Source organism: Ceratosolen solmsi, unplaced genomic scaffold (genome assembly GCF_000503995.2).
Source record: "Ceratosolen solmsi marchali unplaced genomic scaffold, CerSol_1.0 scaffold10, whole genome shotgun sequence".
NCBI lineage: Eukaryota > Metazoa > Arthropoda > Insecta > Hymenoptera > Agaonidae > Ceratosolen > Ceratosolen solmsi.
This window is the reverse complement of record NW_011948412.1, coordinates 18979932-18999632: the sequence shown is the minus strand read 5'-3', so window position 1 is coordinate 18999632 and position 19701 is coordinate 18979932. Positions and strand designations below refer to the sequence as shown.

Here is a 19701-nt window from a genome sequence, read left to right as displayed (position 1 = left end):
TAAACCGCTATGGCGAGAGATTAATCCATACCATTAATAATACTGAACTATTGAAATGGCAGTTCGAGCCATAAAATAAAACGTTAAAATTTGAACATCTCTGATTAAAGTGGTTTCTATCATAAAATTTTATTGATTTGTTTACATATGTAACTTATGTCATAAAGTTTATAATTTAAAATTTTGGAAGTAAATTTGTTTTTCTTTTAGACGCTCCATGGATTTACTATATTTTAATTGTTTTACATCCTGTATCGAATGGATATATCGATTTTCAACTTTGCTTCGTAGTTTGTTTATCATACCCTTTCATTTAATAAATCAATTATAATTTTCTCAGAAATTTCAAACTTAAAAGCCATTATTATATTAAATTTGTTTGAAAAATTTAAACTACAGAAACTAATTAGCAGCCCGTCCGTTCAATATTTTCACAAGATTTGAGCATAGATTGAAGCATGACCATATAATTTTCTGATACTTGCCTTAACAGTTCAGTTACTTACAGGTGCTCGAATAGCAAGCTAAATAATGATGAGATCAAGAACTTCAAAGCAGATATCTTATACGCAATGCGTCTAAAAAAGTATATGTTGAAATAAGTCGAGAATGTAAATATGGCAATTATCTCATATTTGTCGCTGATACGCGGCTTAGACGTATTTCAAAGTTTATTTGCATGAAGCACCACACGAGAGTTTTTATAAAAAAGTTAAAAGAAAAGCTCTATACTAATAATATACTATCGCGTTATACTGACATTCTTTACTTTTTTGTTATATTGTCATGCATCATTATCATTCTCCCTCTCTCTCTCTCTCTCTCTCTCTCTCTCTCTCTCTCTCTCTCTCTTTCTCTTTCTCTTTCTCTTTCTTTCTTTTGATCCAGCTAACTATCTAACTGTCTATATATCCATCTTTCTAGATATTTATATATCTATCGATATCTATTCACTGATTTATTGATTTTTCGCACGCGCTTCGATGCTATATTTCCATGATTCGTACGACGTAGTCAGTTTTGTGTATGTGGGTAGTTACTGTACTTCAATTGTAAAACTCGGTGGATATGAGGTATGTGCCATTATAACAAAGTATTGAAAATAAACTAACACTTTCAATACAATAACACACGATTTGTATATTATTTATAAGCTACATTAATAATAATTAGACTCCTGTGAAAATAAGAGTTAATTTTCAGAAAAAAAATATTAAAAAAAAACGAATTAAATAGAAAGTTATTGAAATAAATTGGTAAAATCTGAAGGAGATAAAATACAACATGAAACGCAACGCATTTTTTCTTCGCATCAATAATGCCTATTTTATCATCAACACGATAATAATAAAACAAGCCATTTTAAAACAATTGTAGCTTCGAAGATTTGAAAAGATTAAATAAATAATCCAATCAATTATTATATATGTATTTAGGCATATAATCCATGATACACATTTAGGATATTTTTTATAGAAATTTATAAAATTATTTCAGAACAAAGCATGCAGAATAATTTTTCACTGTATTCCTAAAACTTAAATTTTTTTAAGCATACTTTTTAAACCAGTATTTTTCTACAAAATTGATTGCATGAAATAAAAAGCAGTTTATTACAATTATATTAAGATTGAACTTCAAAAAGTTACTAATAAAATAAAAATTAAAATGAAATATTTTATATGTATTGTTTGGAAGATATAAAAGTAATTAGTTTATAAAACAATTTATAATTACTATCTTATATAGAGTTTTTTTTATTCATTTTGTCAAAATAATATATTGACGTTTATGGATTTGTTTGGAGAACAATACAAGGACATTAAAATTTTATAAAAAATTAAATTTTATGAAAAATTTTTATTGACAACGGTTTATTTAAAATTACTATTATTATGATTTATAAATAGAATATAATTTGATTCATAATACAATTTTTAAAAAAAGAAACAAAAGAAGATAAGGATATTAAATTATTTATATAAACTATCTATATATAGTTATAAAAATACATATATAGCATTATTAAATTCTGTCCAATTCTACATAATAATCCAATGAATAATACCGAAAAATTAAAAGTGGTATAAACAATACATTATAGCGTATGAAATCTTGTACGTAATAAATGCGTAAGAATTATTATTTAAAAACCAAGATTGTATTTTCTGCAAGTATAATTAATTTATATAAACAAATAAAATTAAACAGGTGATCAATTACAAAATATGATCGAATGCAAAAAATCTTAACGAAATACATATCCAACTAAGGAGTCAGATAGAAACGGAAAAATTAATTTAATTGAGTCTAACTCATTCTGGATATCGGAATTGGAACTAAAAGAGCTAGAAGAAATAAACTCTTCGATTGAAGTAAGAAATAACATCTAGTCGGACATAAAACTCTGGGTGCAGGAATAAACTGGCAATCCATCGGCGATAAAGTCCCTTTTACGCCTTGTGCAATTCCCGAAACAGACTAAAGATGTCTACCCAATGGCGTACCGTCATACAAAGCCCAAATGTCAAGAGCAGTGGATGCAAGCGAGCGAAAAAGACGAGGCGGGGGTGGGGGTCGAATTGCCCGTCTACAGATGTTCCCGTAAGAATATACCTTACGGAAATGCTCTTCTAGTTCGATGGCTTCCTATGTGAGATGCGGCTGCTACTAGAATTGTAATTGCTGCTATAATATATATAAACATATATATCCATCAGTTTCAGAAGTCATTTGACAAATATATTAATAAATGCAGTTTTGGACATCACTTATGTTCGACATTTTTAAAAATATTATTGCGTTTATTCTGTTTCTACATATATACCCATTGGATCTTTGCAATTTATTTATTAATTTTTTTTATTACATACATACATATTAAAATATTACAAGTATTATGAAAATGAAAAAATAATAAATAATAAATAACTTATTTCCATAAGTTACTTGTTTTAATATTGTAATCAACTGAATTCGATTTATTTTCATTTTATATATATTATTATTTATTATTATATATATTATTTCTATATCAAATCTACAAATCATCAATAACATCATATATCATCAATCAACAAATATCAAATCATATATATTATTATTGGTGACCTATTTAATTAATAATTAATCGATATATATATATATATATATAGTATGCAAATAGAAATAAATATTTATAATGAAAATACTTCAAGCATAACCAAAATTAATATTATACTAAAAGTTTTGTTTCTTGCTAGTTTGATTTTCGCATTCTTTTATTCGAATAGTGCACGTAGAATCAAGTATTCTATTTTTAAAGAATGATAATGTATACAATTAGATTTAGTTACAAAAGCGCTAACTAAACAATATTTTTCAATGATTTATGAAATACCATTAACAAATGAGAACAGAAATACGAAAATCGTAAAATACTTTTTAAGATGGATAATCCTGTTTTGTTCACTAGATGAAAATTTATGATCGTAGAGTTACTATCATATGTACTAAAATTCGGAATATTGTAACAGAGTAAAATAGAGGACGGTATCGCTGCATATACCATAGTTACGCTTAAAATAGAAAATATATGTTGGAAAATCTCATTTAAGGAAACATTATTGTAAACGAAATTCATAACCAATAAGTTCTACAGAATTTATCTGACTAGAACGCCGTAATGAAATAATTGAAAAAAAATGAACTGATTCTCGCGATGCGTCTTCTTCAATATATTTACGGTAAACATAAACATATGATTGAAACATACAATTTACTTTGTTATTGCTACTACGTAGATCTGCAATAATTTCATTACATGACTAAACGGTCCCAAAATGTATGCTTTGGTTATTATATTATTATAAATTATATATTATTAAATAAATTATCTCTACTTGTATTGGAGATAAATAGTGTGGACTTATCTTTAATTTACCTTCATCTTGTGCATTTATTGGGTTTTCTGTACTCAAAGATCCTTCACTGTATCTCGCATTCCAGAGATAAATAGGGGCGCAATCGAGTAGACAACGAAAAAGAAAAAGAACTGTCGGACTCGACCATCCCGAAGAAACAACTACTCACTAGTCTTTTCAAGTTAAACGTGTACTATTAGTGAAGAGACGTACATTAAAGATGTGAAACAGTGCATCTTAGGTGAATCCTCTATTATGCTTCAGTCATTATAGTCATTTAATGAATTTTACAAATATCTAATCCTTATTACATGGAAAAGTATAATTTTCAATTTCATTGTTAAATAGTTCATATTCGAGAAAACATCTATGCGAAAGCATCTAAATGACTATGATCAAATTTACGTAATCATTATTAACAAGAAAAAAAATCCTTATGTGTCACTTGGGCTTCTTTGTATAATTGTAACGAATTTTCTCTCGAGTGTAGGTCAATTCCAGGGAATTCCATTAGATCCACCATGATGATGCCCACCATAAACTCAACTAATTTTGAATTTACGTGCTTTATGGAAATTTCGAGGGGATGTTCTGGTAGTTCAAAAAGAGCCGTTAACTTCGAGCTGGAATACGTGCATCTCCTTGTGATTGCTGAACTCGTACAAAACAGCCGATTTAAAATACAATGAGACTCAAGTGCAAATAAATCTTCAAGTTACAAACTTGTTATAAAAAGTAAGAAGTTTTGTGGCTTGTTAAAGGAATAATAATCTAGATAAAATGCACCCTTAAAATATATGTATTCAACACTTATCTATTTAATTAATTAATCCTAATAATTTAATTTTTAAAATTTTTTAATCTATTAATTCGTATAAAACACGTATACATTTTATGTACACATCACGTGTCTCTTATGATTAAATGTTATTTTAGTATTTATTACAAACAGAAAATTTAAATAATTGAAATAATTCAAAAATATAAAATATAATATAAACAAAAATGTTATATACAAAATTAAATTTTTATAATATACATTAGAAAATAAGTAAATATATCTGAAAGTATATTAAATAACATTTAATTTAAAAAGAAATTTAAATACTTAATTTATTTAACAAATAATATATAATTTAATATACATTTAAATATAATAATATAAATTTAAATTTAATACAGGCACGTGTATGCACACACACAAGCGCACACACAGACACACACACAAATATCTGATTTAAATTATTATATTACTAATTTAATATATTAATAAATTTCTACTAAAATTGGAATAAAATATATATATTAAGTAGTTTAATTTCATAATACTTCTATTTTGATTTTATACATTTAATTATTATCATATAGATATAAAATTCATATTAGCAAATGGATAAAATATATTCGTTATAAGTTCAATACATATTCACAATTCATATATTTATTTTGAATTCTAATATTTTCAATAATATTCTAATAATTTTCAAAACACTTAAATATATAATTATAATATTCATCTAGATATAATAAAAAAGTTATGAATATGAATGACAATATATAAAAAAATTTTTCTCCGAAATCTAAAGAATTACCAGCTCAAAACCAATTCATTTCAACTCTATTATTTTTTTCAATAACCACGCATATCAACACTATTCTCGCGTCAGGATGCAGACAATTCTAACTCCATTTTCTATCAGAATTCTCATTCAAACTGTAAAATTGAAACAATAATGAGAGCAGAGTTAGAATTGTAGTAATACCGAATAACAACTTTTGTCTACTTCTTGTTAAGTGTGAATTTTACACGCTAGCAATAAATCATATGAATATTAATGCATATTATGAATAGCGAGCCATCGAAAGTTTATAATTTGGAAAAAGTCGAGTAAGGGATTGTAACATTAAATTTGCTTAGTAAAAAAGGTAACTAAATAAAAGAAATTTAAAAATTGTAAAATTTATGTAATTTGAAAGAAAATAATTTGTATGTAAATAAAAGTTATGTATTTGAATGTATATATTATACATAAATAAATTTTACTAATATATCCTTAGAAGCTTTATTCAAATGAATAGATAAGTAATCAAATTTAAAATCCCGCACTAATTTACAATGATATTATCTAAATTATATTGGTTCGATTATATTAACTAAAGGCTAAATAAAAATAAAATTTCAAAATTTCTACGAAAAGCGATAATTACAAAAATTTTCTCAATATTACATGTAAATAGTATAACTAAAATAGCTAATTTTAACAATGTATATTGATATTTTAATAAATCTTTAAAAAAATTGCGTTGATGTTCCTATTTTACTACGCTATCAGACTTTACCTAGTGGCAAACTTCCGCGTGCACTTCCTTTATAGCTTAATGGTGCATACCAAATCGTCTAGTTCATCTGCAGAAGTGACGGTGAAAAAAATATAAAAAAAAAAAAAAAAAAAAATAGAAAAATAAACAGAAGATAAAAAATTGGAACACTTGAATAAGTTAAATTCCGTTTATTATATGAAAATTATAAAATTAAAAAAAAAACTAATCAAAAAACGCGTGAAGCACAAACATGAAAGAAAGAAGCAAATAAATTTACCGCTTAACTTATCGCTTCTCTTTCAATCTCTTTTCCGTACGCGTACGCACGTTTGTGCTGGCATATACAGTAATGCATATTCTCTTAAATCGATCTCTTCCAGATCGATAAGCTTGTTATCTATAGAAATCTGCCTTTTTGACAGCTTATGTATTATATACTAACGCCTATCAAGAGTTAATTTTTCTTTTTCTCCGTAGCTCACCTTTTTGCGTTCGTGAGATTAAATATCATCCAGTCATTTTTAGAATGACATGCTTCTTTTATGGTTGCGGTTTCTATCTATTCGGTAGTATAATTTCCTGAATGAATTGTACGTTATGATACAATACATGTTGTTAATATTAATTATATCTGGTAATCGGTTAAATTTAAACGCGGAATTTGGTATAATATGGAACTCTCTTGGTTTAAAATTCAAGACTTCAAGGTGAAGTTCAAATCTGAAGATAAAAGTAATAATAAAACGTAGAGCAGTTAGTATGTTCAGATATATTTCTTCAAGGCCTCTCCAGTCACCACTTTACGATAGTTCCGTTCTTAAATGATGTTCAGGAAGATTTATCAGTTTTCCGGGTAGACCACGTGACTTATCATACGCCCGGCGCTTACATGATTAGGTAGTTCCCATTTACGTTATATTAAACTCTCTGAGCAAAGCTATTTGTTCATCTCTCGAACTCAAGCTCTCTTTACAAAAAATATTAATTACATTTAAATGAAAGTTAATTTTATTAAGAATAAAAAATTATTCTAAACTCTATGCATTTAATGATAGCTATTTCCTAGAATATTCAAATCTTTTTTATCAAGGTAAATTTTATAATAACCAAAGCTGATTAACTTATTAATTGAGGTAATGAATATGCAACCTTGTACCACCGGAATACAGTCAATTTTAAAACAATAATACACATACACCCCCCTCCCCCCACACACACATGTATATATATTTTATTTCATATTAGATATTTATTAATCTATATACTACTAAAAATCATTGAATTTTTAATATATTAAAGCTTAATTTCACTATCAATCTTATATATACATTTCAGTTTCATTTTAGTTTTCTAAGGAAACATATTTATTAAAATCATTAGGCGAATAATAGAAAATATATCAGAAAACATGTAGGGATTGTGAATTCTAGTTGAATCAGTACTAACTTCGTATTCTTTTAAAGTCTTGTAACGCTTACTAAAATGTTGCATTTGAAGAAACTTGCTCATACGAAATTCATCATAAATAATAAGTAAGTGTTCAAAATCTGATTAATTTTATTGTACAGGCTTTATTTTATGATCTTTGAAGCAAGTTCGTTAAAGATTAACGATAAAAGAAAATTTCACCTCAAGCTGTTGCCTTTTGCAGTTTAGTGGCTTATGAAAATTGAGAATCAAATGCTGTGCAAATTTCACTTAAAAAGATATTACATTTTCAAAATTTAACTTTAACTTAATTTTATCTTTTTATTATTTACTGTTATTGTTACCTTAACTATAATAAAAACTAGACTACTCGTCTAGCTAATATTTGCTAACATGTGCAACAGACAAATCAAAATGAATAAAGAAATATAAGTGGCACAGATTCGTCAACTTTTATGAGTCCCATGAGAGCTATGAAGAACGATTCTTTTCTGTGCTATAAAATAACGTAATATTTTACGTATAACGAAAAAGTTAGCTCGTCTAACCGAATTTCTTGCAGGATTTTCTGGAAAAATAATCAGACCGTCTTGCATCAAGTGAACCGGATTCTTTACTTCTGCAAACCCAATCTTTTAATTTAATAGTTATCTAAACTTACAGCAATTATATTTTATCGTATTCATTCAAGTTATTATTAACCGCGCTAATTTCATTAATTTTCTATCGGTATAAAAAGTTCCAGATTAAATTATTATTCAATATCGACATTTTTATAAATAAAACACTTAATACTGAGGTATTTAAATAAACTGTAGACCCTGAAAATTATAATATTAATATTTCTAAATTACAAAATTTGAACTTACCCAGTTCTGGTCCACAAACTCGCGGGATAATTTCCAAGATTGCACTGCAGGATGGATGCTCAAAGCAGAGCTTTCTCGCATATAAACAATTCAATATTGCCACTGTTTTACCCGATCCTGCAAAATAACAAAAACTCAGTATTTCACCAGCTTATAGTATATTAATGCTTGAAATAGATTTTTTAATTCTGTATTGAATAAATATATTAAAAAATAATTTATTATCTTGATGTATTAAGAAATGTATCTATTATATTTTATCGTTTTATGATTCAATAAATAAATAAAAATAAAATAAATAAAAATATACTTCATATATATTATATATTAGTATATGTTCTAATTATATTGGCAAAAGTAACTCGCAGTAACGTATGGTTTTCTTAAACAAAGAAACGTTACTTTTTTAAACCGTTCTTAAACAAAGAATCCGGCAGAGATAAAATCTACATCACTAAGACATTTCAGTGTCGAGGGATTTTCAAGTTGGCACAGCTATTTTCGAATTAAATCCATTTTGCATTTCCGACTTTACGTTGAGTCACGAAACTCAATCCTGCGGATTATATTAGAAAAGGTATTTTATAAGCTATCCGAGTAAAATCTTGGAACAAGAAAAATCTGCAAGATATTGTTCAATGAGCAAACGAGCAAAACTGCCAAAATCTACGGGAATAAAAGTTTTGCCACTTCAGCGCTGTTTCTCACGTTGGCTACGAGTAGATTTCATGCTGAACAAGAGAAGGACGAATTGGACGTTCCATCGCTTTTAGTAGTGAGGACCACTGCCGATGCAAAGGGACAGTTCTGGAGATCAATTTTTCCCATCCCCCCTCGTGTCGGTGCCACGTTACCGGAAACCTCCCACTTTTCTTAGCATACCTGGCTAGATAACCTAACTAACTGCATCCATTGACTTGTGGTAATTTATATCTGCAGTAAAGTACGATTGACGATTGTATCAGAAATTGATGAAATGAAATTTATTTTCTCCTTATACTTCATGACTGCACGCGTTATTAAGATTAGACTTGTATTATGCGTTGACATCATTATTTCTCTAACCAATCTCATTAAATATATTTAATACGTGTACATAAAAATATAATCTAAATTTATACGTGCGTACACACACCCAATGCAAAATGCTATTTCATTAAGAAAAAAACTTCTAAAATCAGCCGTTGCATTAATCCAATTGGAATCAAATAAGTAAACATTACCTCGGACTACGGCTTATACGAATTTGGGCCAACTCCTCGAGAGGAATAATTGCCGGGCCATTTCATGCAACACGTGACCAAACAGACGCGTGGACACGTACAAACGATGATTGCATTGTCAATGAGGCGCTTAAATGTGGATGGCCCGATTAATGGAAGCCAGTGCGGCCAATCGGGAAGCCCTCCATCTGAATATCCTCCTACTCGAAGGACCAATGCACTTTATGGTTGAGCACTTAGGAATTCGTAATTGATTATTCGATTGTCTTTTATCGACTTTTTCAGCTGTCCTAAACGTTCAGAACCATATTTTTTAACCCTTGATATTTTTATTCGATACAGCTCTTTTAGCATTCTTGAATTCCTATTATAGCACGTGTGCAGATGTGACATTAATTTAGCATGGTTGATTTTTTTAGTGTATCTACCATAAATTCGACTGTAGAGTCATTGATTTCATATTGCGTCGTACATTTACTAGTTGGTCCTTTTCTTTTACATTTTTTATGTTTTGTCTATTATGCCTTGGAATTATTAATTTTGTTTTCTTATAAAAAGTTGTATATTAAGCAGTAGTATCATTTTATGAGCTTAATGTATTTATATATTTCGACAGTCGAAAAAAATAACTTTCCAATTGTTTTTCTCTTTATACAAAACTGAGTTTAATTTGCTTCATCTATTAACTGTCACTTTAAACGTGCTTACATTTGTTATCACAAAGCGTTTCTCCGTCTCTATTTATCTATGCCTTTAACTTTCTCGCTCTATCAGTTCTCCTTTTTCTTTTTACCTTTATCTTCAACTTTTTATGCTTGCACATTACTTTTTTACTTGGTACTTTAATCGACGCGAAACCGTCAGTCGATTGGCCTTTAAGTAACTCACCCAGAAGATTCTTTTTAAAAGTACCTTGATTTAAATCACTACTCTCTCAAAATTAGAATTATTAAAAAGAAAGAAATCCTCTTATTTATATTTTTCTATTATATCAATTATTGAAATAGTCATAATTTTATGTATTTCACTCATTATATTAGCCTTAATTTAGTAATATCTCCTGTCTAATCTCTTATTATTATTTTCTATGTAAATATATTTTAATATAATAAAATTATATAATAATATATAATAATATAATAAATAAACAATGAAATAATAATATAATCAAATGTAATGTAATATGTAATATATAAATTATAATAATTTCCACGTATATAGCATAACATTGAAACTAATATGAGAATTAATACAATTTTATAGATAGTATTTCTATCATTTTTTTTATTATTATTAAATGTATATTAAAGTCAATATACACTTAATATCTTTGAGTATCAAAATACATAATGGTAACTTTGAAGCAATAGTCGTATGTAAGCACATAAATTAAGTTATTAGAAATAGTTTTTAGAAATGTGGTATACTATTATGAATATATATGTCAAATATTTTTGTTACAAAATTTTTGTAATATTAACTTCAAAACGAAACTATAATTAATAACCTTTAATGTATATAATGCTATATCATTGTGACATAAAATCGAACACAACTAATACGAAGCTTCGACTTTTCTACAAAATACTGTTTCAATCTGTATATCAATTTCAGTTTAACATTAATCTAGTCACTTGGAATATTATATTATATTGATATAATATTTTATTAAATAAATATTTATAAAGTTTCGTAGCCAGTTAGAGTAATCATTGGTTGCATAAAATAAAATTGTACCGAAAATAAATCGTAATTAAAATATTTCAAATTAATTTATAAATAAAAATAGAAAAGTAATACTTTTTCGAAACTTCTATAGATAATCTTAAACATAGACTATAGAATTTCCGTAACTAGTAATATACGATATAGAACTTTCATGAGTACTAGTAAATATGATAAGTCAAAGTGTTGATTATAGTAATATTTAATTGTAAACTCACATCGGAATACAAGCAGTTCAATTATTGAAGATAGATAAACGGCGATTAATTTTCCGAACTCGAGCATATATCTATGGAATTTCTAGTAAAAGGTTATAGATCCAGTTAAAACATCAGATTATCAACACTGAAAGCAACAGAAAAAGAAAACAATGCGGGACATGAGCAGTTTGAATATTCGACTGCTCGGTATGGATTGACAGTGATATTTGCATATATTCTACGAGTGACTATCGATTTTCACTTTTCTACTTGTACTAAAGTGATAAGGCTATTTGTATGCCGGTCATAAAATATTCTCGATTACTTTCATCTTCACGCTTTTATGACTTCTACATATAAAGTGTGCGTTAAAAATAATTTTATATACTGCATTATTTAAAAAACAATTAATTATATGTTCACTTAAGCTTATTAATTCTTATAAAGACTATCTTATTACAATAATAATTAAAATGAAGGTTTTAGTAAAAAAAAAAAATAATTCTGATTCTAGTTACAAAACTTATTAACAGTGTGATAAATAGCGAGACAAAAATTTATCTAATGAAAGAAATACGACTATTTTGTAAAACACCGCGAAGCTGAATAACGCGTATTTAAATGAAATTGTGTCATCGCTAGACTTAGATAGTAATCACGCGACCATTAAACATAACTCGAAGCACGAGATTTTATTCGACTTAGCTTAAGAGTAAATTAATCATATTCAATTATTAAAACTATAATAATTTAGTTATGAAAAGCACTTAGCTTTCAACATTCAAATAAATCGGTCCGATAATAAAACCTTTACAACTTTGTGGGTAATTAAATTAATCGCTCAGGCTACAGTTACATCATATTTAACATAGAGCCGCAGACTAGAATCGTTATAAAAATATAACATTTTTAATTAATAAAAGCCAGATGAATAAAATTAACTTATATATTTATATAATATTCATGTACAATAATTTAAAAAAAGAAAATTTATAAACGAATTATTTTCAACGTAGTCGATTTCTAATCCGTTTTAAGAAGGTTTCATTTCATAACTAAAGTAAGTGTACTGCCTGTTACGTAAGATAATAATAAAACTAATCTAATTTTAATTCTGTAATGAAAATTAATAAAATTAAGCACATATATAGAATGACAAAATCACATTTTATTCAAGATAGCTCATTTTATAGGCAAATTTAAATTCAATACGATTAAATTATCATTAGTTACATTCTATACCTGAGCTATTCATTAATTAAATTAGGTAGTTGAGTATCGACTTAAATGAGACAGTGAAAAAAAATGTAAGAAAACGTAAAAAGTGACGAGGAGTAAAAGGGGTTAAGAAAAATGGAGGAATTAAATTGAGGATAAGAGCGAGGTCACCTGTCATGATAGATCTATCGGTAGGTGTACTTACGTAATCGCTACCGTACTCTTTCTTTGTTACTCCACTCGAACTCTTTCCGTTTTTCACCTCTTTCAATCTCATCCGCACTCTTTTTCGTTTTCATTTATTTGTGCAAACTTTTTTCTCACTCTCCCATTACGTCTATTACATCAAATACTTGTAGATTACTTACTAATACTTATTTAAAATTCATGATATTGTTAATAATACTTATTTAGTAAGTTTTCCATTATTTTTCATCCATTGAAAATTACAAATTTTTCATACTATATTCTATTTAATTGTATTAACATAGTTATTAGATAACATTAATTTACTCATTTTCTTTTAAATGTTTTTATATTATTTGTAATTTAATGAATATTCGATTTAACTGAAGAAGTAAGTTAAAATTCTCTTAAGTTCAGTATAAATCAATCATACTATACTACTGTATAATACAATGATATTGAACATATATTATTGGAAATCTTCATGAAGTTTATGGTTGATGATTTACATTTAAAAAACAGATGACAATAATAAGATTTAAAAATTAAGATAATCTCTCAGATAACAATATTTCTCAATTACCTTTATGGCACTCAAGTACCTTTGATCTGGTAAAGGTATTTTTATTTAATAAAATTTTCATGAATTCAATTCAAATCTTTACAAATATTCCCGATAGTATTTATAATTAAATATATTAAAATATTTAGCGTTATATAAATATATATATAAATATATATATATATATATATATATATATATATATATATATATATATATATGTGTGTGTGTGTGTGTAGTATAATGTTTAACGTATTGAGTACACATAAAGTATTTTATTTTATTTTTTTCATATAAATTATATATAAAAACTGAATGTGTAAAATTACAATTTTTATTGTTCATTATCATAAATTTTTTGTAGATAAAAAAAATATTTAAAATATGTCCATTAATCTAAATATTAACGGTGATTATTCGAGTATTATTAAAGCAATTAGTTAAAAAATATTTATCGTAAAGCATGAACGATTAAATTGAAATCAATAGTGTAATAATCGCTAATGAGAATCTACATTGCATAAACAATGGCCTGGGAAACTTAAATATCATTGTTGATTACTTAAACCAGATAAAACACCGTAATTAAATCGAATATTTTTTATTAATTCAAAATATAATCGAATAAACGTAGATGTAACATAGAGAACCAATACCTTACCGGGAATGTTTTTTAAAACTGTAAAATTTACATTGACCGGATATATTATAGTTTAATACTTTTTTACAATCTCTCAAATCAATTGTGATCCTTTCCTGTACCTAATTTAAGATAATCAAATATTAATCGCGTCGGAGGAATCGGTAAAGTATAATAGTTTATATTTTCTACTCCCCCATTCATTCCCAGTCTTCTCTCTCTCTCTCTCTCTCTCTCTCTCTCTCTCTATCTATCTCTATCTCTCTTTCGCTCACTCACTCTCTTTCTCTTTCGATTTATCTCTACTCCCCTAGTCCATTATCGTATCAAAGTGCCTCGTTTGCGCTCATTGTAGGATTATCGTTTACATTTTCGCTTCAATGAGCGGTTTGCGTGTGCGTTAAATGCATGGAAATCGACTCACAACGGACGCCGGGATTCGAGTCTAAAGGACAAAACTTATCGACTGTTTTCGTTGCCGCCCCTCTCTTGTACACTTCCTTTATTTCCTCAATTTTTTCTTTCTCCATTCCCCACATCTTTTCGCTTCGTGTCGTACAGCGTTTGGCCAACGAAATAATAGTCCAACTATCCACTTGCAATTTAATGCCAATTTTGATAAAGCGGTTATTTTATGCGTTTTACTTAATCGTTATTGAGCGCTCACTTAAGAGGAATCTAAATTATATTGCTCGCTGTAGGATACTTTGAAAATAGAAGAAAATATAATGCAAGCGCATTATATTTTGAATGAAACAAATTTCTTATTGTTATAACATGCCTTTTTGAAACTTAAGCTATCGACCTCATTATCAATTCTCCACAATTAAAAACACTCGGTTACTTATTTAAAGCAAACTTTTTTTACATAGAGCAGACTATTAAAGGTAATTGTTTATCGTAATGCTCAGATATAGTTCAACAGATATGTTAATTTTAGTTTCATTGAAGTAATAAATCATATCGTAAAGACAGGGAAAACATGAACCGCCGGCAGTCATGCAACCAAGTAAACTCGCATGTTGGATGGAAGAACTCTGTTACAATGCAGTACATTTCGCAGAAATATCACTTACGAAATTGGCAATTAAATAACATCACTAGATAGGCTAATTATCAGCATCTTTACGCTCGGTGCGTAGAAAAGTAGTTGGTTTGGCAAATAAGCATCTAAAGGAATACGTTTGCAAAAGGGAGGCTGACTCGAGGAAACGGTTTTCTCATGACACAAGTTCAATCCCGGAAGTTTTTCCAGAAAGGCAGGTACTTCGATTGCTCACTCACTCGAGGCGCTCACCGCGGAATAGCGAACGAAAGAAGGAGGATACGCTGATACGAAGGAGTTCGGTAATTGCGTTTCTTACTTACAGGCAAACTTCGATGAAGATACGTAAGGGCGGGAGGTGGTAGGGCAGCGCCATAAGAACCTCGCGGTAATGTGATTCCACGCGGCAAAAGAGCATTCCTTGAGAGGAAATCCAATACGACAGACGAATCATCTCAAAGTACCGGACTTGTCGTTTTCCTTCCTCTTTGTTCAATACTTTTTTTCCTTGTGTTCTTCCTCTCCCCGCCACGCCCGATTCAACACTCGACCCCCACCCAGTTTCGTTCCTCTTGCGTGTTCCTCGCCATTCATGTTGACTTTCTTCATTTATTGATTTCACAATCTAACTTTATTTCACGCTCTCACTCTTCAAGTTTTTAAACAAAGTTTTTAAAAAGTAATTCGTGAATTTTTAATTATGTTCTCAATGTTACGTTTTATCTTTGCTAAATGTAAACCGTAGTTCTTTACTTCTTAATCACTGTATCGATCGATGATCGAATAATTTCTAGTGATTCCTCAAGTACTTATTATATAAGAATCTTATCAATCAATGTATATGAAAGATCTTTTTATTCAGTTGTATTTCTTCAATTTTTACTTACAATTAATTATATATAAATTTTATTTTTCAAAATTTTTTATAATATCAGATTATGTCTAATTAAAATCAATCATATGATTATAAATTTAACGAATCATTTTATAATATTTATTTAGTATTGCTGAATATAAAGATACATGATAAATTAGTATATATATATATATATATATATATAATCTTGAGTATACATATTTGTATTCATTATCTATCTTACATAAAAATTTATTCATAAAATTTAGTGACTATCCTATATATATTTTTTTGTTATTAAAACTAACTTTTACAAAATTTTTTTAAATATTACGGCAGATTATCCATCGTACACGTTAATACAAACAGATAATATGACGTGAAAAATCGATTGCCTTGCATTTTGAATACCTTAACATACTATCGTAACAAAATTTAATATCAAGAAATCAAAATTATACTAATTAAAAAGACTGAAGCTTTTACAAAATTTGAAAATTTAATAATCTGCTAATTGTTTCGATGCTAATGGATTTCAAAGAAAATCTGCTAATTTTCAGATTATTAGTTGCATGAAGACGATGAAAGTTTTATCGATCGAATTTAATATGAGCATACGTTAATTTAAGCTTAGTAAGTTTTGAATAGCTCTGGGCTTTACTGCAGCCGACCTTGGTATGCAATCTTTCATTTCATAAATGGGTGTATAAAGTATTCTGTGATGTTAATGGTCAATCATCCTGATATAATTTCTTTTTAGTTAATAAAACATTATTTTCATTATATTTATTGTCTCATTCATTATATTTATACTCTAATCATTATCGGCTATAAACTTTTCATTATCGACTTTATCATCGCACTTTTATGTTACATTTGAGTCGTGAGGTATTTTACATGTTCATTAAAGCAGATAATAATGTTGGTATGAGGACGAGTAATTTGTATGAGTAAAGGAACTTTAAGAAAAAGAATCAAGTGGCTTAAGTAAGGTAAATGTAATTTGAGAAGAGGATAAGTTTCGACAGCTCTGTATCTATTGATATTTATAAATAATGTCAACCGAGGCAATAATCGGCTTCGTTCTGGAATCGAAACGATTCTATCTACCATCTTTTTCTCTTCTATTTTTTACTCTCGTTTCGATTCAGGAAGAGCAGCTAGAACCGGAGCGTACAACGGAGAAAAAGAACTTAGTAGGAAAGAGGGTGCCGAGGGCAAGCCAATAAAAACAAGGAAAACTTTCTTCCTTCGATACTCGTTAGTCTTTTTCTATTTCTCCCTATCTCTCTCTCCACTTGTTTCTTTCTTCCTCTTGCTCACTCCTTGTTCCATTTTCCTTTTGTTACTATGAATCTATCGAATCTTCCCTCTGACTCCGATATTTCTTCGACATCTCTTTTATCATCCACCTTTTACTTAATTTTTTCTTTTTTTTACAATCCGAATTCCCAGTCATTTGATCCTTTGACATATGTATGAAAAAGAAAAATTAAATTCTCAATATAAGAGAAAAGCTGTCAAATATTCGTATGTATTACCTAATATACCATTCTTTACGATTAATTATTGAACGTATGATATTAATTATCCCAATAACTAGGATGCATTTTATAAAATTTTAATTCTTCAAGTATGACTTTACGAGGAATTCTTAACAATTTCTTTGAGCTTTTTAAATCCAAAATAATAGAGCTTTACGTGCTCAATTAGATATCATTTGAATATGACTATTTTATTTTTTAGAAAAGCAATATGAAATTCGTCTTTTCAATTCCCATCTCCATAAACCATCTCGTTGAGTTTCTTTCACTTTACAACCTTTAGACTTCTTATCACAAAATATTCTTCCCCGTCACTATTTTGCATACCTTTGATTCATTCTCTTTTATGTCATTTATGTCGCTATCTTTCCAAACCATATTAGCAATAAAATTATCTTTTCATTCATTTACATTCTTTTTTTATCGATGCCCTAAGACACTATTTATTAGTGTCGAAAAAATATAAAATAAAACTAATAGCTTTTTGATAAGGGATTGCTTATATATGTAAAAGTATATTTAATTATCTCCCATCGGATATTCGAAATCTGTAAACAATTCAACATGGTGAGAAGTTTGTTGGATAGTCGCATTACATACATCATGAATAAAATGCATGAATGCTCATACGTGTGCAGGAGTCGTGGAGTCAGAACTTTTCAGCTCGTCCAAAAGCAGATAATCGACTATGCGCTGATCTACTAGAACGAACCCCAACTTTTTTACTTTCCGTCCCTATTTTCCCTTTTCCCATTTTTCGCTCATTTCTACTTTTTCGTTTTAATTTGCAATCCTATTATCAAAAAGTTATTTGTTACGGTGCATTTCTTAGGTAATCCAAACTTTTATGAAACTGCCAATTGATTCATTGAAATTTTATGAACTTTTCTACAATATTCCTTCAATGATTTTCTGAAAATCCGAAACCATACTATTTTCATATACAGTGAACTGTTATACGTCCAAGTGGTACTATAATTAATCAAACCAATTATGAACTTACGATGAAATGCAAGTGTGCGGAATAATTAATGGACAACGCGGTAATGACTATTAAACAATTTGTTTATAATTTAATTTATAAAATGGTTATATTGTAAATAATCTGTGAATTGAAAAGCTTTACTTTTATGCAATATTATTATTTTTACAAGAAAGGAAACTTTTAAATGACGTAATGCGATAAGCTCCGTTAAATCTATCAGCATTATTTTTCCACATAATAAAACTCTTTCACCATCCAAGCCGAAGTTTAGCTCAAAGATCATCCATCGAAATAAACTTCCCTTTCTCACTTGAACGTTATACGCCGGCTGCACATAATCAATTATAATTTGTCATTTGTAATGGCCAAAGGCCAATTAATCAGACGGTCGAGTGACTTCCATCAGTGATACATTCTCTAGGCGTGCATTCGGAATCTGTGATTCGAGAGCTTTATAAAATTCTAGTCTTAATTACCGAAGAAACACGAGCATTTATTGGAACAGAAGAAGCAAACAGAGCCCGACAAACACGCCGAATCCGCTCAGATTGTCACGTGGAAAATTCGCCCAGCTTAAGTGGCCGTGCGAGGATCGAAAGGGTGGAATTTGAAATACATTGCGTGTAAAGTGCCGGGTAGGGAGGAGGTTATGCGGAAAAGAGCGCGAATGCAGGTGTTGATGCGGTACAGCGATTTTCAATTATCGGCGCCTGTCCACATTCTAGAGGATCATGAGGCTGTTATCCACTAAAATTTTTAGGATATATATATATATGGAAATACTTTCATCAGCGTGCACGAGCACCTTTTTAAATTGCATAGCAATATTAGTGGTTGAGAAATAATATGACAAAGCTAAAATAACTAAATGACATGACAGATTTTGTTTGAGCTTTTATCATGAAAGTTATTACATGATCGTTTCAGTTTCAAGATGGGGGACAATTAGAATACGGAGATAGATGATGAACGCGAAAACTCATATAAAAGACGTAC

General features: G+C 28.5%; 1 protein-coding gene across 1 annotated transcript in view; it reads right to left on the bottom strand.

Annotated features, from left to right (window-relative positions):
• Positions 1-19701, bottom strand: part of Gfrl (Glial cell line-derived neurotrophic family receptor-like) — a 338959-nt gene that overhangs the window by 190657 nt on the left and 128601 nt on the right. The window contains 1 exon segment of the mRNA XM_011503933.1: positions 8522-8638. Within this exon segment, the coding sequence (XP_011502235.1) occupies positions 8522-8638 (117 nt within the window).